We start from the raw sequence: 20,719 nt of genomic DNA, 5'->3' as shown, positions 1-20,719 counted from the left end.
TAAAGTTAGATTTTTGACACCTGATAATATAGTGATTTATTTTAGAACTTGATCTCTTGTGATTTACAAAACCCATTGTGCTAGAAACAAATCATTCAGCCATTTGGGAATGTGTTTAGGTTTTGGTTGAATATTTTTTTTTACCCTTTTTCTTTAAGCCCTTAAGGATGTAAAAACAACATATTCAGAAAAGAGGTTCTCCAGAGCCAGTAGCCAAGAACAGTGTCTTCTAATGGGTATCCTCTTTCTCTGATGGATCCTTCCCCAGACTGCAGTGAAGAAATTTTCAAGCTTTAACCCTTGTTTCTTGAAATTCAAGTTGCATGCAAAGCCCTAGTATATCACATAAAAAGTAGTTAAGATATTTTTTATCTTGTGTCAGTGTAACTTGAAGGCTATTAAATGCACACTAGAAAGAAAGGAAGGACATTTAATAGCTTGCATTACTGGGGTTTGGGGTGGAGAGCTTAAGATCTCAGATTTTTCATGTCCTCAGATGTCTAAAAATGTTTGTTTTAAGAGACAATAGGTGGTAGACACAGTTTCACAAAGATCTGATGTGTGGCCTGTGTTGTTCAACACATTCATAAATAACCTGAAAAAGAGGTTGAATGAGAAGTTGGCTTTTTTTCACATGAACCTAAGTTATTCCGCAGAGTGAGACAGAGGAAGACTGTGAAGGATCACAAAAGGATCTTAAGGCAACTGGGTAGCTAAGCAATCAAATGACAAATTAAATTATTTTTGATGAATATGTAGTGATAAACCATGGGGAAAACCATGAGGAGAGCATGTCTATCTTTACATATAAAAGAATGGGCTATGGACAGAGCACCACCAATGAAGAGTGAGGTTCTGAGGTTATGGCATGTAAATTCCATGACAATTTCAGATTACTGTTTAGGAGCTGTCTAATCCATATTAACTGCTAGAAATTATTAGGAAAAAAAAGGAAAAAAGAAAAACTGAGAATTCAGCAAAGGGAATTGCTCCAGCCCTTGTTAAAGAGCATAGTTAATCCACATCTTGATCACTGAGCATTTTTCCAATACAGGAATTGAGAGGAACCAAATGAAGTTATTAAAATCAATGTTCAAAACAAAAATCAGAAGTAAATTTTAGTTCATTACATTATTTAGGTGAGGAACAATGTCCAAAAGGACGTGCTGAATTCTGGAAATGTTCATGGGTTCAAGAAGAAACTAGACAGATAACTGGATTGAAAGTCTATTGAGAGTTAACTAAGGACACAGAAGCAGCAAGTCTCAGGGAATCAGCTACATTGAAAACAGCTGAAGGAAAGGACTTGCTTGTTGGAGAATATTATTTGTAATCATCATATTCTTTCTTGTCTCAAATAATTACTTCTGGAGAATCTTGGAGGTTGTGTATTGATCTAAGTAAACTTTGGTCTGAGCCAGTAGGGTCATCCTTCTGTACTTGCATATAAATATATACATGTATGCACCTACACACACAAAAAAATGAGAATATATACATATATACACACAGAGTACGTGATAATGCACACACGTACACACAAAATTATGCTGTATATACTCATATAATATAAACATCTAAACTTCTAAACTTCTGTGTGCATAACTTGTCGATGTGTCTTAAAAACACTGCCATCCTTAATAAGGCAATGGGTAGCACAGGCCAGCTAGTGCAAACTGGCAAAACATAGCAAAGTTCATTATTTCCATGACTATCTGGCAATAAAGATGTTAATACAGACACTAAAATAGCTTACAATTTCACATAGGAACAGGACTCTGAGTAGTTAAATATAGTTCTTCTACAGTTAATTATCCCAGCAGGATGTAGAATGGTTATGAAACAGATTGGTAAATCTGTTGGATATGCCTTCTTTTTCCAAATATAGTGAAAGATACCAGCTGAATTATCTCTGTAAAATACAGTGATGAGCCAGATGCACCACTGGTATGAATTTATTGATGTGAATTCTATAAAATTCTCTCTCCCAAAACTCCTTTATAGTATTTTTATGTAACCCATCAATATGTCCACATTATATGTATTTTTGCTAATTGATGTATCTTTTTTGGCACCAAATAAAGTTTTCACTCTAATAGTTAAGAAATAAAGTTAATGTATGTAAAAAAAAAAAAACTTTACAAAAATGGCAAGACAAAGTATTTCAACAACTTGAGTAGAAATTCTAAAATATATTTATTTTTTAAAAAGAAGACAAAAATTTGGGAATTTGGGGTATCATGGGAAGGTAGTATCAACCAAAATGTGGTTTTCAACTTAAATTTTTTTAACAGTAATGCACTAACAATTTATTAGGTGTAAATTTTTTTTAACTGCTAAGGTGACAACTTTACATTTGTCTCCATAATTCTTTCATTTTAATTTTGACTTATAGAGAAAGATTAACTGAAGTCCAGACATCCAAAGAAGAAGAAAAATGTCAGTAATAAATACACGGAATTATGAAACCATGCTGTAATGTTATACAAACATTTGTAAAGAGATTTCATGAACATTTAATTGCTCCAATAATAAAGTTAAGATTTGTTCATTAAATACCTGTAGCAAACACCTCTCTGTATTAAAGATAAGAGGAATGTAAAAATCTGTCACACATTAGCAGGTGATGATGTTCCTAATATAGAAATACTTGCCATGGGATGCAATGACTGGGTCTTGGAAAGAAAAATGACAATTTATTTATGTTAGGAAGATAAACTACCCAGTTCATGCAGTAGTAATGTGCTCAATGGCATTGTCTTCTCAGATCCCAGATTTGTCAGTGCTCACCTGATACCAGAGAGCGACAATCCAGAAGATGACAAGATCTACTTCTTCTTCCGCGAAAATGCAATTGATGGAGAGCACACTGGAAAAGCCACTCACGCCAGGATAGGGCAGATCTGCAAGGTCAGATGATGGATTCTTGGTGTAATGCTGAATGCACTTGCAAGCAATTTTAGAAATTGTGTTTTCTCACCTGTTAACTGTTCAGTATTAACATTGGAATTAACTCTTGGATCATCCCAAGACAAAAATAGCGTGGGGATGACATAGAGAAATCAATACCATTCAATTCTTTTTGGGGGGAAACTTCACAAACTATGATGTTTGGTTTAAAAATCGTAGATATCTTCTGAGGCTTAGAAAGTGTCTGCAAAAGAAGGTCTTTTTACAGGAAATGTGATACTTCCAAGTAGGCCAAAAACATTTGAAGAATTTGCTTTTTAAATGTTAATACCTTTCCATTCCCACATAAAACAGAGGCAAAGGAAGGGACAGCAAAATGATTGTTTAAGGTTAGCTGTAGAAATGGGCAGCCATTCCAAAGACCCTTACTGACTGCAAGATGAATCATTTGTCCACACCGATAAACGTCCAGATGGTTTTCTGACAGACTTCCAAAAAAATTTCAACATTAAAAAATGTTGTAGTTTTGGCAGCTGTGGTTTTTACAGTAAAATTTTCTGTTAATCCATAAGCACAACTTCAGTTTACCTCCTTGAATTCAGAGGTTCCTACTTTTAAACCAATTACCCCACAAGCATGAAGTCCTCAGGATCCTTTGTTTCTACATTTTGTGGCTGTACAGCTGATCCCACTGTTCTGGCATTTTTGTCTACTTTGTTCCATTGCAAGTTTCATTTCTACTTTGTTGCTACCCAGTTAAGCATAATAAACACCCTCAGCTTTTCCAGGACATGGCAGACCAGGAGCTTTGGAGCAAGATATTCTGCCAATTTCTTTTTTCCCAGTGTTGATTATGTACAAAATTGTACAAAGTTATATAAAGAGATTTGAGGGTTTCTGTTTTTAAATTATGGACTAGTATGAAATATGACACAATCAATGTAAAATAAAAATAATTCACATTTTGTGTCTTTTCAACATAATGTTGCTTTTGTATGTAGAGGGTGAATTCTTCTCTCTTGTTTTCTCTAAATGTCATCTTATTTACTATATTTTATCTCTACTCTGTTGATACTTGAAGGAAAGACTGTTGCTAAATATTAATGCAAAACACTTCTTTTATTAGAATGACTTTGGTGGACACAGGAGCCTTGTGAACAAATGGACAACTTTCCTCAAAGCACGTCTGATTTGTTCTGTGCCAGGACCCAATGGCATTGACACACACTTTGATGAACTACGTAAGTGGCAGAAATGGCTGGGAAATAGAATTGTCTTCAGGTATTACCTGCATGAATTTAACCTGATTTTCTTTTCTTTTTCTTGTTACCATTACAGAGGATGTGTTCCTAATGAACTCAAAAGACCCTAAAAATCCAATAGTCTATGGAGTGTTTACAACTTCCAGGTACAGAGCATATCATTTTCTTGCATGGAAACTTGGGTGGCTGCTGGTTTTAGAGAGGTCTCTTTGTTAAAAGTGTTTTTAAAAACCACAAAATTTTCTTAACCTTTGAACTGAGAAGTCAGTGTCAGTAAGAAGTAGTGAATTAGGTTTCTTTCTTATGAGCAGTGTACATCATCACCCTGAAGCTAGCAAACACAAAGACTATCAGTTTCTCAGGCTGCTCTTGCCATTGAATTGGCTTTTTATAGCAGGGATCAGCATTTGTAGCCCTTTACACACAGATTTGGAAAATGAATGCAAGCATAAATAAACTTGTTTGGGGGCAGTGTAAAATAGGAAATCTGTGGAGTGAGAAATTGGCTAGACAAGCAGATTTTAATAAAAAATATTGCTGAAATCTGGAAAGTCTAATGATCTTTCAAGGTTCTGTTATTGAATCACATATAACTGTGACTTGAATGTTTTTGTTACACTGTGCTTTCACCAAGAACAAAATATACTTGTAGCTTTGGCCTGAGGAAGGTTTGCTGTACTGGTTGTATTGCCACATTTATCTGTGAAGGAAACAAGTTTTAGTTTCTAAATAAAAATAATGTTTCTAGTGATACCAGGCATAGAAAAGGGAGATTTACAAGTCCTTACTGTCTTCTGTAAAAAATGTCAGGGTAAGAAACAACACTGAAGTTTTTACTTGTGCTGCCCAAATGATGGAAGAGACTGCTAAAAAAATAGAAAAATGTAGAGTGTAGGAAAAAATTGAATTGTTCTCTAGGGAAAGCCTCACTGAAATTTACTCAAATCTGGGCTTTGGCCTTCTGGGGACAAGATGTTTTAAAGAGTGAAATAGCAGCCATCTGCTAAGGAAAATGTCTGGGAGATCATATCAGTTTTGCTGAACTTTGAAAGGAGTGAGTGAGGATTGCTCTGAGAGCGTGTCAGAGGTTTGATAATCATCACATGCAATAAATTAGAAAGCATCAAGCTGCTATTCCCACAGCTCTAGCGCTTGATTAAAGAAACTGATTTGATTCCTTCTCCCCTCATTTTCAGCAATATCTTCAAGGGATCAGCAGTGTGCATGTACAGCATGACTGATGTCAGGAGGGTGTTCCTGGGTCCCTATGCCCACCGAGACGGCCCCAACTACCAGTGGGTTCCCTACCAAGGGCGAGTGCCCTACCCACGGCCAGGAACTGTGAGTACCACAAGGAATCTGAACTGGGGAAACTGAGGAAAATATTTCACACATGACATGGTCCCTGAGCTGAGATCCAGGAAAGAAACTGACACAAATAACGAAATAGATAGAGTGGCGGAAGGGAAAGCTAACAGTTCCTCCAGGTCCAGAATGTACTGATCTTTTTGTAACATATGAAACTGCAGTAACAACTTCGCTTGGATTTTAATTTTGGCATTCGTATTAACAACTTCAAAAGAAGTTTTGGTAATGGCTGGAGAATTTTATTGAAAGTCAAGTGTTTCATAAATTATATTGCATTATCCTTTCCTTGGAATTAGGGTTTTTCCCCAAATATTGGCTGACTGAGCCATTCTTCATAAAAATGAATGGAAAACAGAGGATTTGCCTATTAGGAACTTTCAGTCCATATTAAGTCTAGGACAGTGAAACAGATATTTCTGCAACAGATGATAGAGTGACTACAATAGTTTCTAACTTCCACTGGAATTTTTTTAAAATATCTGGTTTTACCAGATTCTCTGTTTCAGGTTTATAAATTACTAAAATATCCATCCATATAAGGCATCCATATTTCAACTGATATCATCACATTCTAGAAATATTTAACTGCCTCTGAAATTTCCAGTAGTCTAAGAAGATGGGACATTTATGAAACAAGCATTAATTGTATTCATTGGGCTTGCTCCTCAGCTTGTGTAAATCAGCTTGGCACATTTATGTTGAGAACTGTCATTGCAGAAGATTACATATATATGTACACATGGATACATAAAAATGCATATGTGTAAATAATATATATGTCTAAAATATTCTTCTCAAAGTCTTCTTAAATATAAGGCACAAAAGAAAACAGGAATAACTTTGCTTCTTTAGTTCATCATATTTTCTACTTTTCTCTGGTATGTTTGAAATTGTCCTTTCAAATCTGATCTTTCAACTGATATATATGCTCAGCTAATGAAAATTACTTCCTAAGTAAAAGAAAACAGTGGCTCCCTGACAGCTGGATTCCTCAGCACTCCTCACTCCTTCACTGCAAGTAAAGGAATTTCCAATTTTTTCCAGACTTAAAATACAAGCTCTGCAGCATAAAAGAGGTTTCATTTCTCATCTGATGGTGAAGTTTTTTTTCTGAATTATTACAGTTAATTCTGCTATGTCAGGGAGTTGGGTTTTTTTCTGAAGTTCTGTTGTGTTACAAATCTAGAAAATATGAATGTGTAGATATTTTTGGTATTTCTTGTACAGCTGTTCTCACCTTTTCAGTTTAACAGACTTAATGTTCATTATTCTGTTCCTTTGTACTCCTCTTTGACTGCAGTTTCAATTAACCTTTCTGAACAAAACCAGATACTAGATATTATGTAGAACTATGGACAATGAAGAATGTTGCATGTTTCTATTACAGAAATAGACTGAGATAAAGAACTGACTGCTGCACACAGACTCTGTTGCATTCATTCCTATGCAGAGATGAGATGCAGCTCTGTTGAGATTCTAAATACACAACTCAAATATTTGCTCTTGAGACTGGCAGCTCTGTGTCCTGAGACAGTTCTGGCCTCAGTTCTGCCTGGGAGTTACTCCTCAGCTTCTCTGAGGGTCTTGGTCTGAGTTGTACATGACACAAGGATATCAACTTCCCCAGAATAAGCAGAAAAACAAGGGCCAGAACCCAGCCCTTAAGTGGCAAATTGAGCTAAGACACCAGAGCCTTTGTCAAAGTAAGGAAATGTAGTTTGGTTACAAATACTTTGTTTCTGGCTACTCTATCAGAATGGAGTTTACTGTTTTTATTAAGATTTGCAAAGTGCAAAATGTTCGGATTCCACCATAAGCTGTTTTCTTGCCTAAAATCAAATGTAATCCCAAATTTTAAGGTCTGCTTAGCCCCACAGATGTAGTGCAGGAGGCCATGCCACTGTAAGTGTTGTTAGAGGGCAGCAGTTTGTCCTAGCACAATGCCAGGACTATAATCCTGGGCTCTGCCACTTTAAAAAAAGAGGCAAGCCCTCACAGTTGCTAAAATCATTCTGTTGTATTGATAGGATAAAACTGAATTGTAAAATGAGGTGCATTTCTGGCTGGAAAGAAGCTTTTTTGTTTATAAAGTGATGAAGTTGTGTGTGTTTTCAATGATTTGAAGATCTGTTGAAAATAAAGAAGAAAAATATTTTTGAAGTTCCTCAGATGTCAGACCTTTGGACTCCTTTTCCAAGAAATGAAGAAAGGGATGGGAGGAAAAAAACTGGTGTTAGAGTAATTGATTTCCAGATTGCACTGCAGTTAAACAGTGCTGAATTATCTCAGGAATTTAATAGGTGAGGTGCCAGTAAACTTCTTGAGCATCTGGTGATTTGCCCAGTATGAGTAAAAGAAAAGGAAAATAAATGGTTTTTGAAAAATCAGAAAGCTTGGTAAACAATTCTGCATCAGCTTCACATGCAACAAAGAAATTGCCAGAATTTTTCCTGTAGGATCTACAGGACTTGAGTTTCTTTTCTTTTCTTTTCTTTTCTTTTCTTTTCTTTTCTTTTCTTTTCTTTTCTTTTCTTTTCTTTTCTTTTCTTTTCTTTTCTTTTCTTTTCTTTTCTTTTCTTTTCTTTTTTCTTTTCTTTTCTTTTCTTTTCTTTTCTTTTCTTTTCTTTTCTTTTCTTTTCTTTTCTTTTCTTTTCTTTTCTTTTCTTTTCTTTTCTTTTCTTTTCTTTTCTTTTCTTTTCTTTTCTTTTCTTTTCTTTTCTTTTCTTTTCTCTGAGAGAGGAGGTAGGACTTCTTTGTATACCTCATCTTAACTCAGGTAGCTCATGCTGAATTCCAATCTGACTTTCTGTGAATTCAGCTACAGAGCTCAGGTTTTCTCTGCTTCATGGTACCAAGAGTTATGACCAAAGACCTTTTTCTTCCTACCAAAATGTAGATAATGATTTGTTCTGTTGGATTCCTTACTAGGCCTAGTCCTGGTAATGCACTTGAAACTTCACATGTAAAGACACAGGGTTACAGTAATTTTTTTATTCTCAGAAAAGCAGGGGATCCAAGGAGTAATAGGGGTCTCAGAATTGAGAGTCTTATTCAAACACAGAGAATTATGACTCTAATTCTAGTTTTATGAATTTTCTGTGCAAAGTATATCTTGGTCCATAGAATGATAGAATATCCTGAGCTGGAAGGGAACCACAAGGGTCACTGAATCCAACTCCTGGCTCTGAACAGAGCAACCCCAGGAGTTACACCCTGTGCCTGGGAGCATTGTCCAAATGCTTCCTGAGCTCTGGCACTCTTGGTGCTGTGACCATTTCCCTGGGGAGATTGTTTCGTATTGCTGCAAGTAAAATCCTTTCTTAGAAAATGAGCCAGAAAGTAAATATTCAAGCAGTTGAAACACAGCTGAAATTCATTTGCCTGCAATTGAAATGAAAGTTCATTTAGTATTTTTTTTTCAGTGTTTGCCCAGCTGCAATTAACAATACTTAGTTCTTGTGTAGTGAATTTTATGCATAGAGTACTTTACAGCTATTATCTAATTAATTGTTATCTAATTAATCCAAGTAATTAGCATTGAACTGTAGCTGGAATATTAATCGAGATGCAAAGCAAACTTAAATTTTAAGTGTAGCATTTGAAACACTATTTTTGAGACAGAGAATGGTTTGGCCAATAATCATGAAAAGTCCGTCTGATTTTCTCTTCATAATATTTTTGTACAAAAGAGCAGCAACATATAATAATAAGAAAAAGGTTAAAAAATCTAGAAAAACGAAAATAGATAACTAATTTGATTTCTGCTTTGTCTGCTCCACATGCCTTAATCAAATATTCTTCTTCTCTCCTCTCTTACCTTCTGTACAAACTGAATTTGCTTACTAACAAATATGGAATTTGCTTACTAACAAATATGCCCACAAGGGACAATTTACACTTTATATGTCCATGCTGGAAGTGTCCCTTTGCTGAGTACAGCAACTACTCTTTTTAGACATTGATTTTTAAATTTCATTTCTGTTGAATTATTAATAATTTGGATCAAGGTGATAGCAAAGACAATTGATTTTTTTCTGTTGAGCATCCTGCAAGGTCTGGATTCTTGCTTAATAAGATCTTGTCCACTAGGTTTTTAATTTAATTGGAAGGTATTTTATACCTGGATATAAAGGGCAAATTATCTTGGGCATTTTACCACCAGTTGTTTATATTTGAAGGTCAAATACTGGAAAATAATTAATTTCAGCTGCGATTCAGTGTTTTATATGTCTTCAAGAGTTATCTGAACAGATCTGCAGTTGGGGTCACCAAGATCTTTGACAAGTATCTTTGGCCTTTGGTCATTGTGGCTTGTTTCCTGCACCCATTGAACAGTGCTAATATACTGCTAATGCTTATGACAATGTTACAGGTAACTGTTCATGAAATACTTACCAGTTCTACAGTAGAGATGAGGGCAGATGGTGGTGATCAGGCACAGAGTGTCCTGATGGGGATATGTAGTAGGTGAAAGCAGAGGAAGACTTTTGTGTCTACCAAGACCGTGGTCTTACCTCTCCTTTCCTTACCCGCCTCTGGTTTCTGCTTTTGGAGTGGCGAAATATAAGCTAAATGTGAAAAGAAGAGCCCTGTGGTTCTCACAGACGAGAGGCAAAACTGTCTGGCCCACCCCTGGGTATATACAGGGGAAATTTTTTCTTGTCTTACATCGTGGGACCAGAGTCACCCCAATGGGACACACCAGCTGTGCAGGACAGTGAGGAGTTACTGCAGTTCCTTAATGAGATCCTCTCACCTAAGAGTTCATGTGGACAGCATGATGAGTAACACTCACAGAAGGTTTTCTTTAGAGTCAGAGGGGAGAAAAAAAAAGATTTGTGTCTTTTAAGACATGACTCACTAGATTTGACTTAGCGTAACAGGATCCACATTATCAGGACTACATGGAGGACACAGAGTTGTTGAGACAAGCAGAGGTTTGAAAAGTCAGTAGAAAAGGGCATTGTCCCAGGATTTAAGCATTTGGTTCCCCACCTAGCAATTTGGACTTCCAGTCAACTACTTTGAAACAAGGACGATGGCATAATTAATTAATTTTGTGTTGTATACGTAACCAAATTGAATTGCTTGCCTTGTATTAAATGATTTAGATATTTCAGGATTTTTTCCTTCTGACAAATAAAGACTAATACTAATCACAACTGGACTTAAAAGCCTTTTGCACTGAAAAAGAATAAGTAAAGTGATCTATGAGGATCATTTGCATTCTATTAACCATATTGGTTTAAATAGCAAATAAATTAAAAAATTGAGACTATGAGTGACAGAATTAACTTTTGCTGTCTGTCACAAAACACTTGTAGATGGGATGATAAATAATAAAATGTAAAACATTTCCTTTTTTTCCCCTAGTGTCCCAGCAAGACATTTGGAGGTTTTGATTCCACCAAGGACCTTCCTGATGAAGTTATCACATTTGCCAGAAGCCATCCTGCCATGTACAACCCAGTATTCCCCATCAACAACCGTCCCATCATGATCAAAACAGACGTGGATTACCAGTTCACACAGATCGTGGTGGATCGGGTGGATGCAGAAGATGGCCAGTATGACGTGATGTTCATTGGCACAGGTGAGAGGTCTTGAATCTACACTGCAATGCTCCTCCAGGATTGATGGAAACCTAAGGCAGATAAAAATTCATGCTCTGAAAGACAAAACATTGACTGAATTGTGTAAACATGTGAAAATTTGGGGCAGGACCCAAAACTGTGCATGTGGGGAGGTCTTTGTTGCAAACATCCAGTGTTACAGGTTCAGGCCATAGCCTGCACAGCTTAATTCTTTAGGAGCTTTGCCATCTGGATTAAGATCAAACCACCCTCTTTCCAACTACTGCTATTAGGGATTTTTATTAGAAATGTCTTGCCTTATTAATTATAATTTAGTATTAAAATGAAGGGGTTGAGGTACCCATTTTGAAGTGCAGCATAAAAAGTATTAACGTGAATGAGGCAAATATCCAGGTATGGTAAAAGTCTTTTGTGCCTTTCAAGTATTTCAAGTATTGCCTTAAGATGCTCAGCCCTTCAGCCAAGAGGCTGCTTCATTTTACTTAAGATGAAGATATCTGGCACAAATGGAGTGTTTTCAGAAGAGCTGGTATTCAAATAGAAAGATGATATCCTTTCCATAGCATTTGCAGAATCATACAGCTTGGGCATCTTAGAGAAGTGTAAATATGCACTCAGAAAAGACATTTTTTTGAGAAAGGTAATATTGAGAAAGAGTGTCAAGAAATTAGCTGATAGGCATTTTCTTAAATTCAGTGGTTTCAAAACTCTGCTGAGTAACAATTGGATCTCGTGGATCTGTTTCTTCATCTGTGAAAGTTTTACATTAGTTGGCTGATGCTTCAGTTATGTTGAATAAAAGTATTTTAAACTTCTAATGAACAAAATTACTAGTAATTAGACATTGGCATTGTGAAGCCAAACCAAATCAAACCCCACTGCTTCTTTTCAATGTTGGACCAAAAAAATACCTCTGTGTCCGTCTTATAACAGTCCAACTTTTTACATACTTTAATACAGTTCTGGTACTCTAAACCTGGGTTCAAATTTCCAAAGCAATTGTAAGATCTTAAATGTAAGATCTCTTTCATGTTGATGCCTGAAATGTATTATGAGTAAACTGAGAGCTGGTGAAGTTTTGTGTACCAAACACAGTGCAAGAATAACAATTTAGAACATTTTACTGCAGAAAACACAGCTCTGCAGGAAGGTTTAAAGCACTTGAAAGCTGTAAACTGAGTTATTAGATACCAGTGCTACAGTATGTTCTTGCATAAAACATTGACAAGTATTTTCATACGATTTTACACTACATATATATTTTCCATCACACATTAGAGACTTGAATGTCATCCACAATTCACAGTGTTTGGTGCCTTTCAACAAGTCCTCTATGACCTGATTTGGCCCACAAAAAACAAATTAGTCACATATATGGTATGATGCTGAACAAACATAAGGAACTTATTTAAGTATATTTCTTGAGAAAAAGAGGTGGCATTTAACTCTCCAAATCTTGGCCTGTGGGCTAAGAAAGATGCATTGGTTTCTGCAAGGGAAAGCAAAAAGTCTTTCCAGAGATTCACTGTACTTTCCTCAAGACTGCTGTTAGAGTAAGATCAAAAGTAAGACAGATGTTCCTGTCTGTTTCAGGCAGTGCAGGAAGATTTGCTTGAAACTGAGCTACAGCTTCTAGGTAGTTATTATTGCATACACTGATTATTTAGCTATTATGTTTAGAAGTTCTTAGGTAAATCAGTCAGGCAAGATTTCCCTCTAAAAGAACCTAAATGATAATTTTTACCTTTGAGTTTAGGGTTTTCCTAAACCACTAATATTCAGATGTGTGGTAAATGCTCAGGATTCCACCCAATGCTGGTGATAGCCCTGCCCACAAACTATAAGAAAAGTGTTGCAATTGCCAAAAGATATTTCAGCACTAAAATCCTGTCTAAGTGCAGAGTGTCTTTATGTTTTGAAATACTACTTTTGCCCATAGAAACCATTTTTTTTCCAGCAGGAGGTCACAGCCTCATGGGACAAGAGCAGGCATTGCAACACCCATGCCTGGAGCTGGAGCACAGAAGCTGCTTCATGTTCCTCTGAGCTCACTGTCCTTGTTGTGGTTTTCAGAATCAAGAAAAGGTTTCTTCCACGTGGGGAGAAAGGCAAAGAGGCAGCACTGAGCCCTGCCTGCCTGAGCCAGCTGCTCAGAGTCAGAGGAATCACAGATACACAATCAGCATGTTTTACTTCTTCCCAAGCAAAGAACTAACTGGGAAGCAGATTAGGGACTCTAGTCGCAGTCCATTTTCCCACTTAGTGATCTGAAACTACGACAAAGCCAGAATTATGCTCCCGGGGGTATGACTGGGTTTTTCTGTGCAGGTCTGTCCCATCAGATTAGATAATATTTCTCTGTATTTTCCCATTGCTGTTAGAGAAATCTACATTATTCCCATGTGCTGCTGAACTGCACTATGTTGAAGAAATACTTTTTTTTTTCCTTTTCATTGAATAACTGATGATAATTGAACACAACATAATTAATAGCCATCCAGTGTGGTCACATTTTCCGTTCCTGTGGGGGAAATCTTGAGCTGAGCAGTTTCTTTCCCACTCTGATTGTACCAGTGTGTTTCACAATGAAAATAAAATACTATCAGTGTGCTTGAAAGTAATCAGAAAAACAGGATTTCATGCATATCCTGATGGTCTGATGTTTGGCATCCTTTGGCACAGTTAAAGTACCTCTGTCAGTAAAGCAAATTAATAACAGTAATCTTATCTTACTAAGCAGAGCCTATTGATCCTAAAGGAGACGCCTGATTCTGTTTGTGTGAAATTGTTTGAAATACTACTCTGTAAAACTTGATGTAGGAGCCAGATAAAGCTCCACTTTGGTACCTGTGGCCTGACCAGAGTCTCCACAGTGATTAACTCAGTGTATCTTTGACCTCAGAGGCTTTCTTGAGATCAGGCAACTGTAATTGTTGGAGGAGCCACTTAAAAGTCTGACCTTTTGTTGAAACAACATTATGGGAAACTTGTGTCTGCTCAATGCCCACTCAGTCTGTTTTATGAAAAATCTCCCTTGATTTCTAGGATATGGCATTTAATGGTTTGTGACTGAGGGCAGTCCTAGGCCAGCACAGAATAGAGTTGTGACACTTTGCTATATTTATTATGTCAGAGTTCCCTGTTCTTCACCCATAAAATGTATTTTCCTCAAAACCACAGTCATCATATTATCAGGATAATTAAGGAAATTAGCTCATCAATTAAATTACAAATATAGCTACTGTTAGATTTTCTGTTATTCTGAATTACTCTGTAATAGAAATGCGGATTTTTTCTTATTAATTTAAAGTTTATATTGCATTTGTTCTGAAACATTCTCAATATTTCTTGTTCTAAATATAGTCAATCAGTTGCAGTGATCATAATGAAAACCAATCCAAACTCACTTATCTAGTATATTTTAGTAGCTTAATTTAAACATGTAGATGCCTGAATAAAAAGAAAGATGTGCTTTGCTTTGTTGTTGCTTTAAGAAATAACTAACGCTTTGTGTTTTTAAAAAAATATATTAATTTGTGGCTAATGAAAGAAAACAGTGATGTACATATTCCAAGGGAAAAGAAATTGCATCTTTCTAAAATTCAAAAAATATGTATCTAGAAATCAACATCTGCTTAAAGGGAAACAGATGGAAAAAATGAAAAATCTCAGTTCTACAGGATATTCCAAGTTTTCTAGAATACTTAAATACAAAACCATGTAAAGAAGTTAAGTACCAGTATTTTCTTTTTGATTCAATACCTTTTAAGTCAGTTGCCCTATAAAAATATTTCTAACGCATGTGATTTCTTTGTCTCAGTTTTATGTGCATTTTCGATATAGGAGTTGTCATATTTTTATTCAGAAATTTCAGCTAACACCCACAAACTATGTATATATTTATAAAATGTATATATATATATATGTATATATATGCTTTTGTGTAATTGATGGTTAAATTCTTGTTTTAAGAATGTCAACCTTTACAGTTATTTGAGAATTTTATCCACTTAAAATGCCTTGTGTTTTCCTAAACCATTAAAGCTGTAGGATGTGCAACATGAAGAGTCCTTGGGGACATAGTTATTCTACCTGTGATACATTTACATGGCACTACACTTGGCTGGTTAAAAAGAAAAGTCGCATACAGATTGTTTCCATTTCAGAGAGTCTGCAGTGATGTGTGCCAGCCCAGAAATGGTTCTTTGTGTTTTTGTTGTTTCCTGGAAATTGTGCTCGTAGAAACAAAGAAATAAATTACAGATGCAGAAGCTGAATAACAGAGATGGTCTTCAGTCTCAACCATGTTCACAAAGCCAAAGGCTGTGGCTCTGGAATTTCCAGTGCTGGCCTTGTTCATTTTAAAGCTTGTTGCAAAACTCAAAAAATGCAATTTGATATATTACCAAAATGCTGGACAACACCTATTTCTAAACCAAAGGCACAAATTCTATGCTTTTCACCCCTCAGTGAAGAACCAGCATCTTACACACAGAGAAATAGAGATGCCTTAAGGGGCTTATACATCTTAGGTACTTTGTTTGACACAGGGAAGATCGCAGGTACTTAAGAGACCCAACAGCTTCATCTGTCTAAGAATGTTTGTCCAGATGGTTTTATAGCCATACTGCAGCATCTTCACATGCATTTTAAGAAAGAAAAACATCATATTCAAAATGGACTATAAAATACACCTGGGTAAATTTAGAGCATTTCCTTCCCCAGTCATGAATCTGTCATTTTATACTGTCACCTAAAGTATTTCAGTCCTGTCTATTCCTTAATAACTATAATAGTATGTATTTTCTTGATTGCATTTTGATAATTCAAATACTTAAATGTTCTACTGAAATTCGTTGTTTTCTGAGGTTATTTTAAATAGCAGTTCTTTTGAATGAGCGCTGAGAGAAATGTAGCTTCATAGTCTTTATATGTGAAATAATTATATGCTACAAGAAATTCTGGCTGCTACAAAGCAGAAGTATTCATCTTAAGCACCTGAAAATACTTTTTTTTTTCCCTTTTCAAGATATTGGAACAGTTCTTAAAGTGGTTTCAATTCCTAAGGAGAGTTGGCACGAATTAGAGGAAGTCTTGCTGGAAGAAATGACAGTCTTTAGGGTAAGTGCAGCTAAATTTCAAGTGTCAGGTTGTAGATTTCTCTTTGGACAGCTGCAAACTCAACTTCTTGCAGTCTAGCCAAGGAATAGCCTGGCATACCCCTCTAATTAGCTTGTCATTTAGAGACCCTGACACCAGTCAAAATAAACCTTGAAACTTTCAGTGTGAGCTGGAGGTTAATGATAAAAGAAATGGCATTCTGGGCTCTTGTTCAGTGGTTTCAAAAGTAAATTAGTATTTCTGAATCTTAGAGCTGTTGCATGCTGGAGTTAAATATCTACCTGTGTGGATCTGGGGACAGTGCCTGTCTGTTTCCTCCCAAAGTGATATGCAATATACAAATTTATAAATGCATCAATTCTCAAAACTATTCAGACTATCAGCATATTGTAACAAGGAAGATTCTTTTGGTAAAACAGTGATCTGCGCAGATTTCATATGCTTAATAATCTGAGGAACAAAGTGTTTATATTTTCAAAGGTCACTTTGGGGTCTCATTTTCTTGGTCTGACACAAGGCACCATAAACACCCCCTAACTCACATACTTTTTGGTGAAATCAATCTCCTCCATTTTTCCCGTTTGAGCCACCTAAAAAATACAGCATCCCATAGGCAGCCCTGCAAGGCAGGGCTGAGCAAACCTTTCAAACACTTCCTGGACAGAACCCAGGGATGTCTCGTGTTTTGTACACAACAAGGAATCATTTACATTCCCCGCGTTATTCTGTCAGTGCCGTTTTATGGCACCCCTTCCCATCTCCAGGCAGCTGGGGGTTATCCCTGGCTGGGAGCACAGGGTTGGTGTGACAGTGTGAAGATGCTGCTGGCACGCTCCAGGAGCTTCTTGTGCTGACAGGGACCATGTCCTGGCCCAGCCACCACATCCTCATCAAACTCTGTTGCCATCCCTTCACCTTCTTTTTCTGAGCAGAGACAATCTTGTCTCTGTCAGCCATCTAGCTGAACAGAGCTTCTTGAGGGCATTGCTGATGTTACTGGTACCAGTCTTGCTCAGAAACCTCTGTTCTGAGTGCAAGATACCTCTGAAAAATATGTGTCCCTGTTCTTGCAATCCATGGGGTTTTTTGAGGACAGAAATCTAGGGTGTTCTTTTCTTTCTTCCTTAACATAGAAACTATAAGAAGGAATTTAGACAATTTATTTTTCCTTGTTATGCATGCAAAATACATTACATGAACACAGGGTAATTTGGAACAATTTGGAAATTGTTTGTAATATATGAATCTTTTCCATGAAACAGGTAGAAGTGCCAAGCTAAAGGAGATCAGAAAAATATAGAAGTGAAAGAAGGAAAATAAATGGAATTCATTTTACTTCAGAAAGGTTTTGCAGAAATAGAATAGTTAATGGCAAATTCAAATTTTAAATTTTACTTTACATGTGTATTTTTTCATTGCATGAAGGTATTTGGGTGTTCTGATTTACTTGAAAACTCAATTATCTCTTTACACATGTATTTAAGCCTTAAAGAGGGCATTAATGTATTTCAGTGGAATTAGCAGAATTTGTGTGTATAAGATATGAATCTTTCAATAGGGAATTTCCAACAGATTTTACAAGTCCCTCATCCAAATGTAAGTTTACTTTAGTTGTAAAGAGTATATGTGCATCATGAGCAATGCATTTTGATGTTAAGCTGCAATGTGCTGAGTACAATGCTTTTCATTTAAAATTCCACAGAGCTGAAAGTCTTTCATATCTGTTACATTGATAAAAAATGCCTCTTTAAACCCCATTTGTGCAATATTTCTCTGAACAGCTGAGCAAACAAACTAATGAGTTCAATTTTCATTCAAATGTTACATTTAATTGATGATTTCTAATACCAGCTCTATTAACCCCTCTGTAAGGGTGAGTCCATGCTTACCATCCACTGACCCATATCAAATTCTCTCAGGATAAGCAAGTTGAAAACTATACAAGTGTAAAAGCTTAATAAACACTTTATTAATGTGCACAACCAAAAGTATGATGATCAAAAGTATGATCAATAGCAGATTTCTAGATGGAATAAAGTTCATGCAAAATTGAGTCGCACACTGTCTAATTATGCCACTTTTAAAATTAAAATCCATCCAAGAACCTGGACCTAGAAATTGTAACAGTTGATTAAATGATGGATATTCCAGAATGCTAAGAACCTCTTGCTCGTTTTGGTTGCATGTTCTGAAAATGCATGTAACTTCTTTATAAGTGAATAGTGTGGAGCAGTTAAAAAGATTATACTTGGGATTAAAACTTGTTCTTATGAATAAAATTTCACAGGAATGGGCTTTTCACCTCAATATACTTAAAATGAGTTGCTTCTTTCAGTGTTATTACCTTTAATAGATAGTATCTATGAATTTTCATACAGCCATTATTATTTTCATATTACTTGGGAAGTTCTTGAAATGCAATTTTAGTATTAAGCGTTGATACAAAATTCAAGATGTGGAACTGGTGACAAAGTGATCACAATTAAATTCTTTTCATAATGGAAAATAAAATACCTACAATCAACATAGCAATCAAAGATGCACCCAGATATGTACATGCATTCTAATTCCTTTACAGCTAGAAATTATTCCACTGCAAATGACAACAAGGACTATTACTAGGGAGTTTCTAGTTTAATTTCAGGGGGTTTACCTTATGCAAATAGTGTTGTAACAGAATTTTTATGTTTATAGCTCATTTTAAATTTTAACTCCGTTTTTCCCTAGGAGCCCACGGTTATTTCAGCAATGAAGATTTCCACAAAGCAGGTAATATGTGCACAAATGTTAAATACCTTTCAAATATTTATTGGTCTCTGTCGTCTAGAGACAGTAACTTGGCAGTCAGCAGAGACATATTAATTGCAGCAGCAGCATCCCATCTCTTTACATAAACAGCAGTAGTTTCTCAGGAAAATGTGACATGCAGTGGGGAAAGGAAAAGTCTAGTTTGTGTTACTGACTGGTAAGGTGGAAACTAAATGCAAACTAACCAGCTGTCTGGTGGATCTCTAGAAAAAAAATAAAATTAAAAGTCCACATTATAGAATGCTCCCATGACAGAGAGACTCAAAAGGAGTGGCCAAACTTGATGCCTTTCTTTAATGGGACTAGTAGTCACTGTGGAATAATCTGGTACAAAATGAAGATGGTGGAAGCAAAGGATGGGAATGAGACATCCTCCTGTCTTTCTGTGCTATGTCCATTCCATTGTGTCATTCAGCTTTAACAAAAGATCAACAGATCTGATGCAGTCTAAATTTCCAAGGCCTTCTGGTTCAGTGATGTGGTTAAGAGAAGGGTTTCACACTCTAAAATTTATATTTCCTACTTTCTGTTGAGTACACTAATAGCAAGCTGCTTATAGAGAAAACATGTACTATAAAACGAGACCATAACTAAAATGAACGGAACTTCTTGATGGATAGAGGTAAAGTTTTGTCTGCCTTACAGTAAAGGTGTTTCCTGCATTTCTAAGCAAATTTGTGAAGCAGTTGATAAATTATGTGGGTGTGCAAAGAACATTGGTTTGCAGTCCAGGAATGAAGTGAGTATTAGGGGCCTATCTTCCAGTTTTGCCTGGAATTAGGTGGATGGATCCCAGCCACTGTCATTTCCTGTCTCAGGAGTCTGAGACATAAAATGTAGTGTCAAATTTAACTTTTTTTTTTTTTTCTTTTTCATTTATGTGCTCTTTTGGAAGCTAATTTGGTAAATATAGGGAACTTCTTTTTGTTCATGTCACTGTCAGGAAAGAGGAGATTTGGTATTACTTTCAGGACTAGGTGCACTAAAAATTGTGCACGTTATAAGTGAAATTTAGTTAATTCTACCTCACTCTATACATTATTAAACAGAAGTCAAATTCATTCTGTAATGGACAGAGGCGAATATTATATTTGAAATGCTGTATATTTAACTCTGAATTCACTGTCTTTAGGAAAGTTGTCTAAAAGCATTCATGTATTTGACAGAAAATGTTTGGGGGGGACACTGTTCTAACAGTTTACCACCTCAATCAGCAAAAATGGCAGGACAAAGAGAAAGATACTATTGAATACTGGGATATTTAAAAACAGACCTGTCAAGTTGTATATATGTCCACATCATACCAAAATGCTCTGATTTGGATTATTTTTATAAGTACATTCCATTAAAGCAGCCAGTTATATTTGAAAATGGACCGTGCATTTTCATACAGCTTTTCCTCCGAAGCATCTTTAGTTATTCAGGAGAGATTACAATTTTCCCTGAGTTTTCTGAAAACAAATTTACACTGCTAAAATTGTCTGAAGCTAAAAAAGAGCATAAACCACAAGTTATTCAGGCAGAGTAAAACTCATGAAAAATCAACCAGCCTCAGGCTAAAAATGACAGAATCATGATACACTATGACAAGCTTTTGGCAGTATGCATGAAATAAGTATATGGCAACATGTTTCCATTTTACATTTATGATTTAAA

The 20,719-nt window shown here is 36.0% G+C and overlaps 1 protein-coding gene across 1 annotated transcript in view; it reads left to right on the top strand.

The window, feature by feature from the left end:
- The window catches only part of SEMA3A (semaphorin 3A), a 165,330-nt gene that overhangs the window by 124,943 nt on the left and 19,668 nt on the right, over positions 1-20,719 (top strand). The window contains exons 7-13 of the mRNA XM_058806151.1: positions 2,768-2,910; positions 4,037-4,151; positions 4,249-4,318; positions 5,369-5,513; positions 10,914-11,133; positions 16,164-16,255; positions 18,983-19,024. Coding sequence (XP_058662134.1) covers positions 2,768-2,910; positions 4,037-4,151; positions 4,249-4,318; positions 5,369-5,513; positions 10,914-11,133; positions 16,164-16,255; positions 18,983-19,024 — 827 coding nt within the window. The remainder of the gene's footprint in view (positions 1-2,767; positions 2,911-4,036; positions 4,152-4,248; positions 4,319-5,368; positions 5,514-10,913; positions 11,134-16,163; positions 16,256-18,982; positions 19,025-20,719) is intronic.

This window comes from Ammospiza caudacuta, chromosome 5, assembly GCF_027887145.1.
Source record: "Ammospiza caudacuta isolate bAmmCau1 chromosome 5, bAmmCau1.pri, whole genome shotgun sequence".
NCBI classification, from domain to species: domain Eukaryota; kingdom Metazoa; phylum Chordata; class Aves; order Passeriformes; family Passerellidae; genus Ammospiza; species Ammospiza caudacuta.
This window is presented reverse-complemented; position numbering and strand designations above follow the sequence as displayed.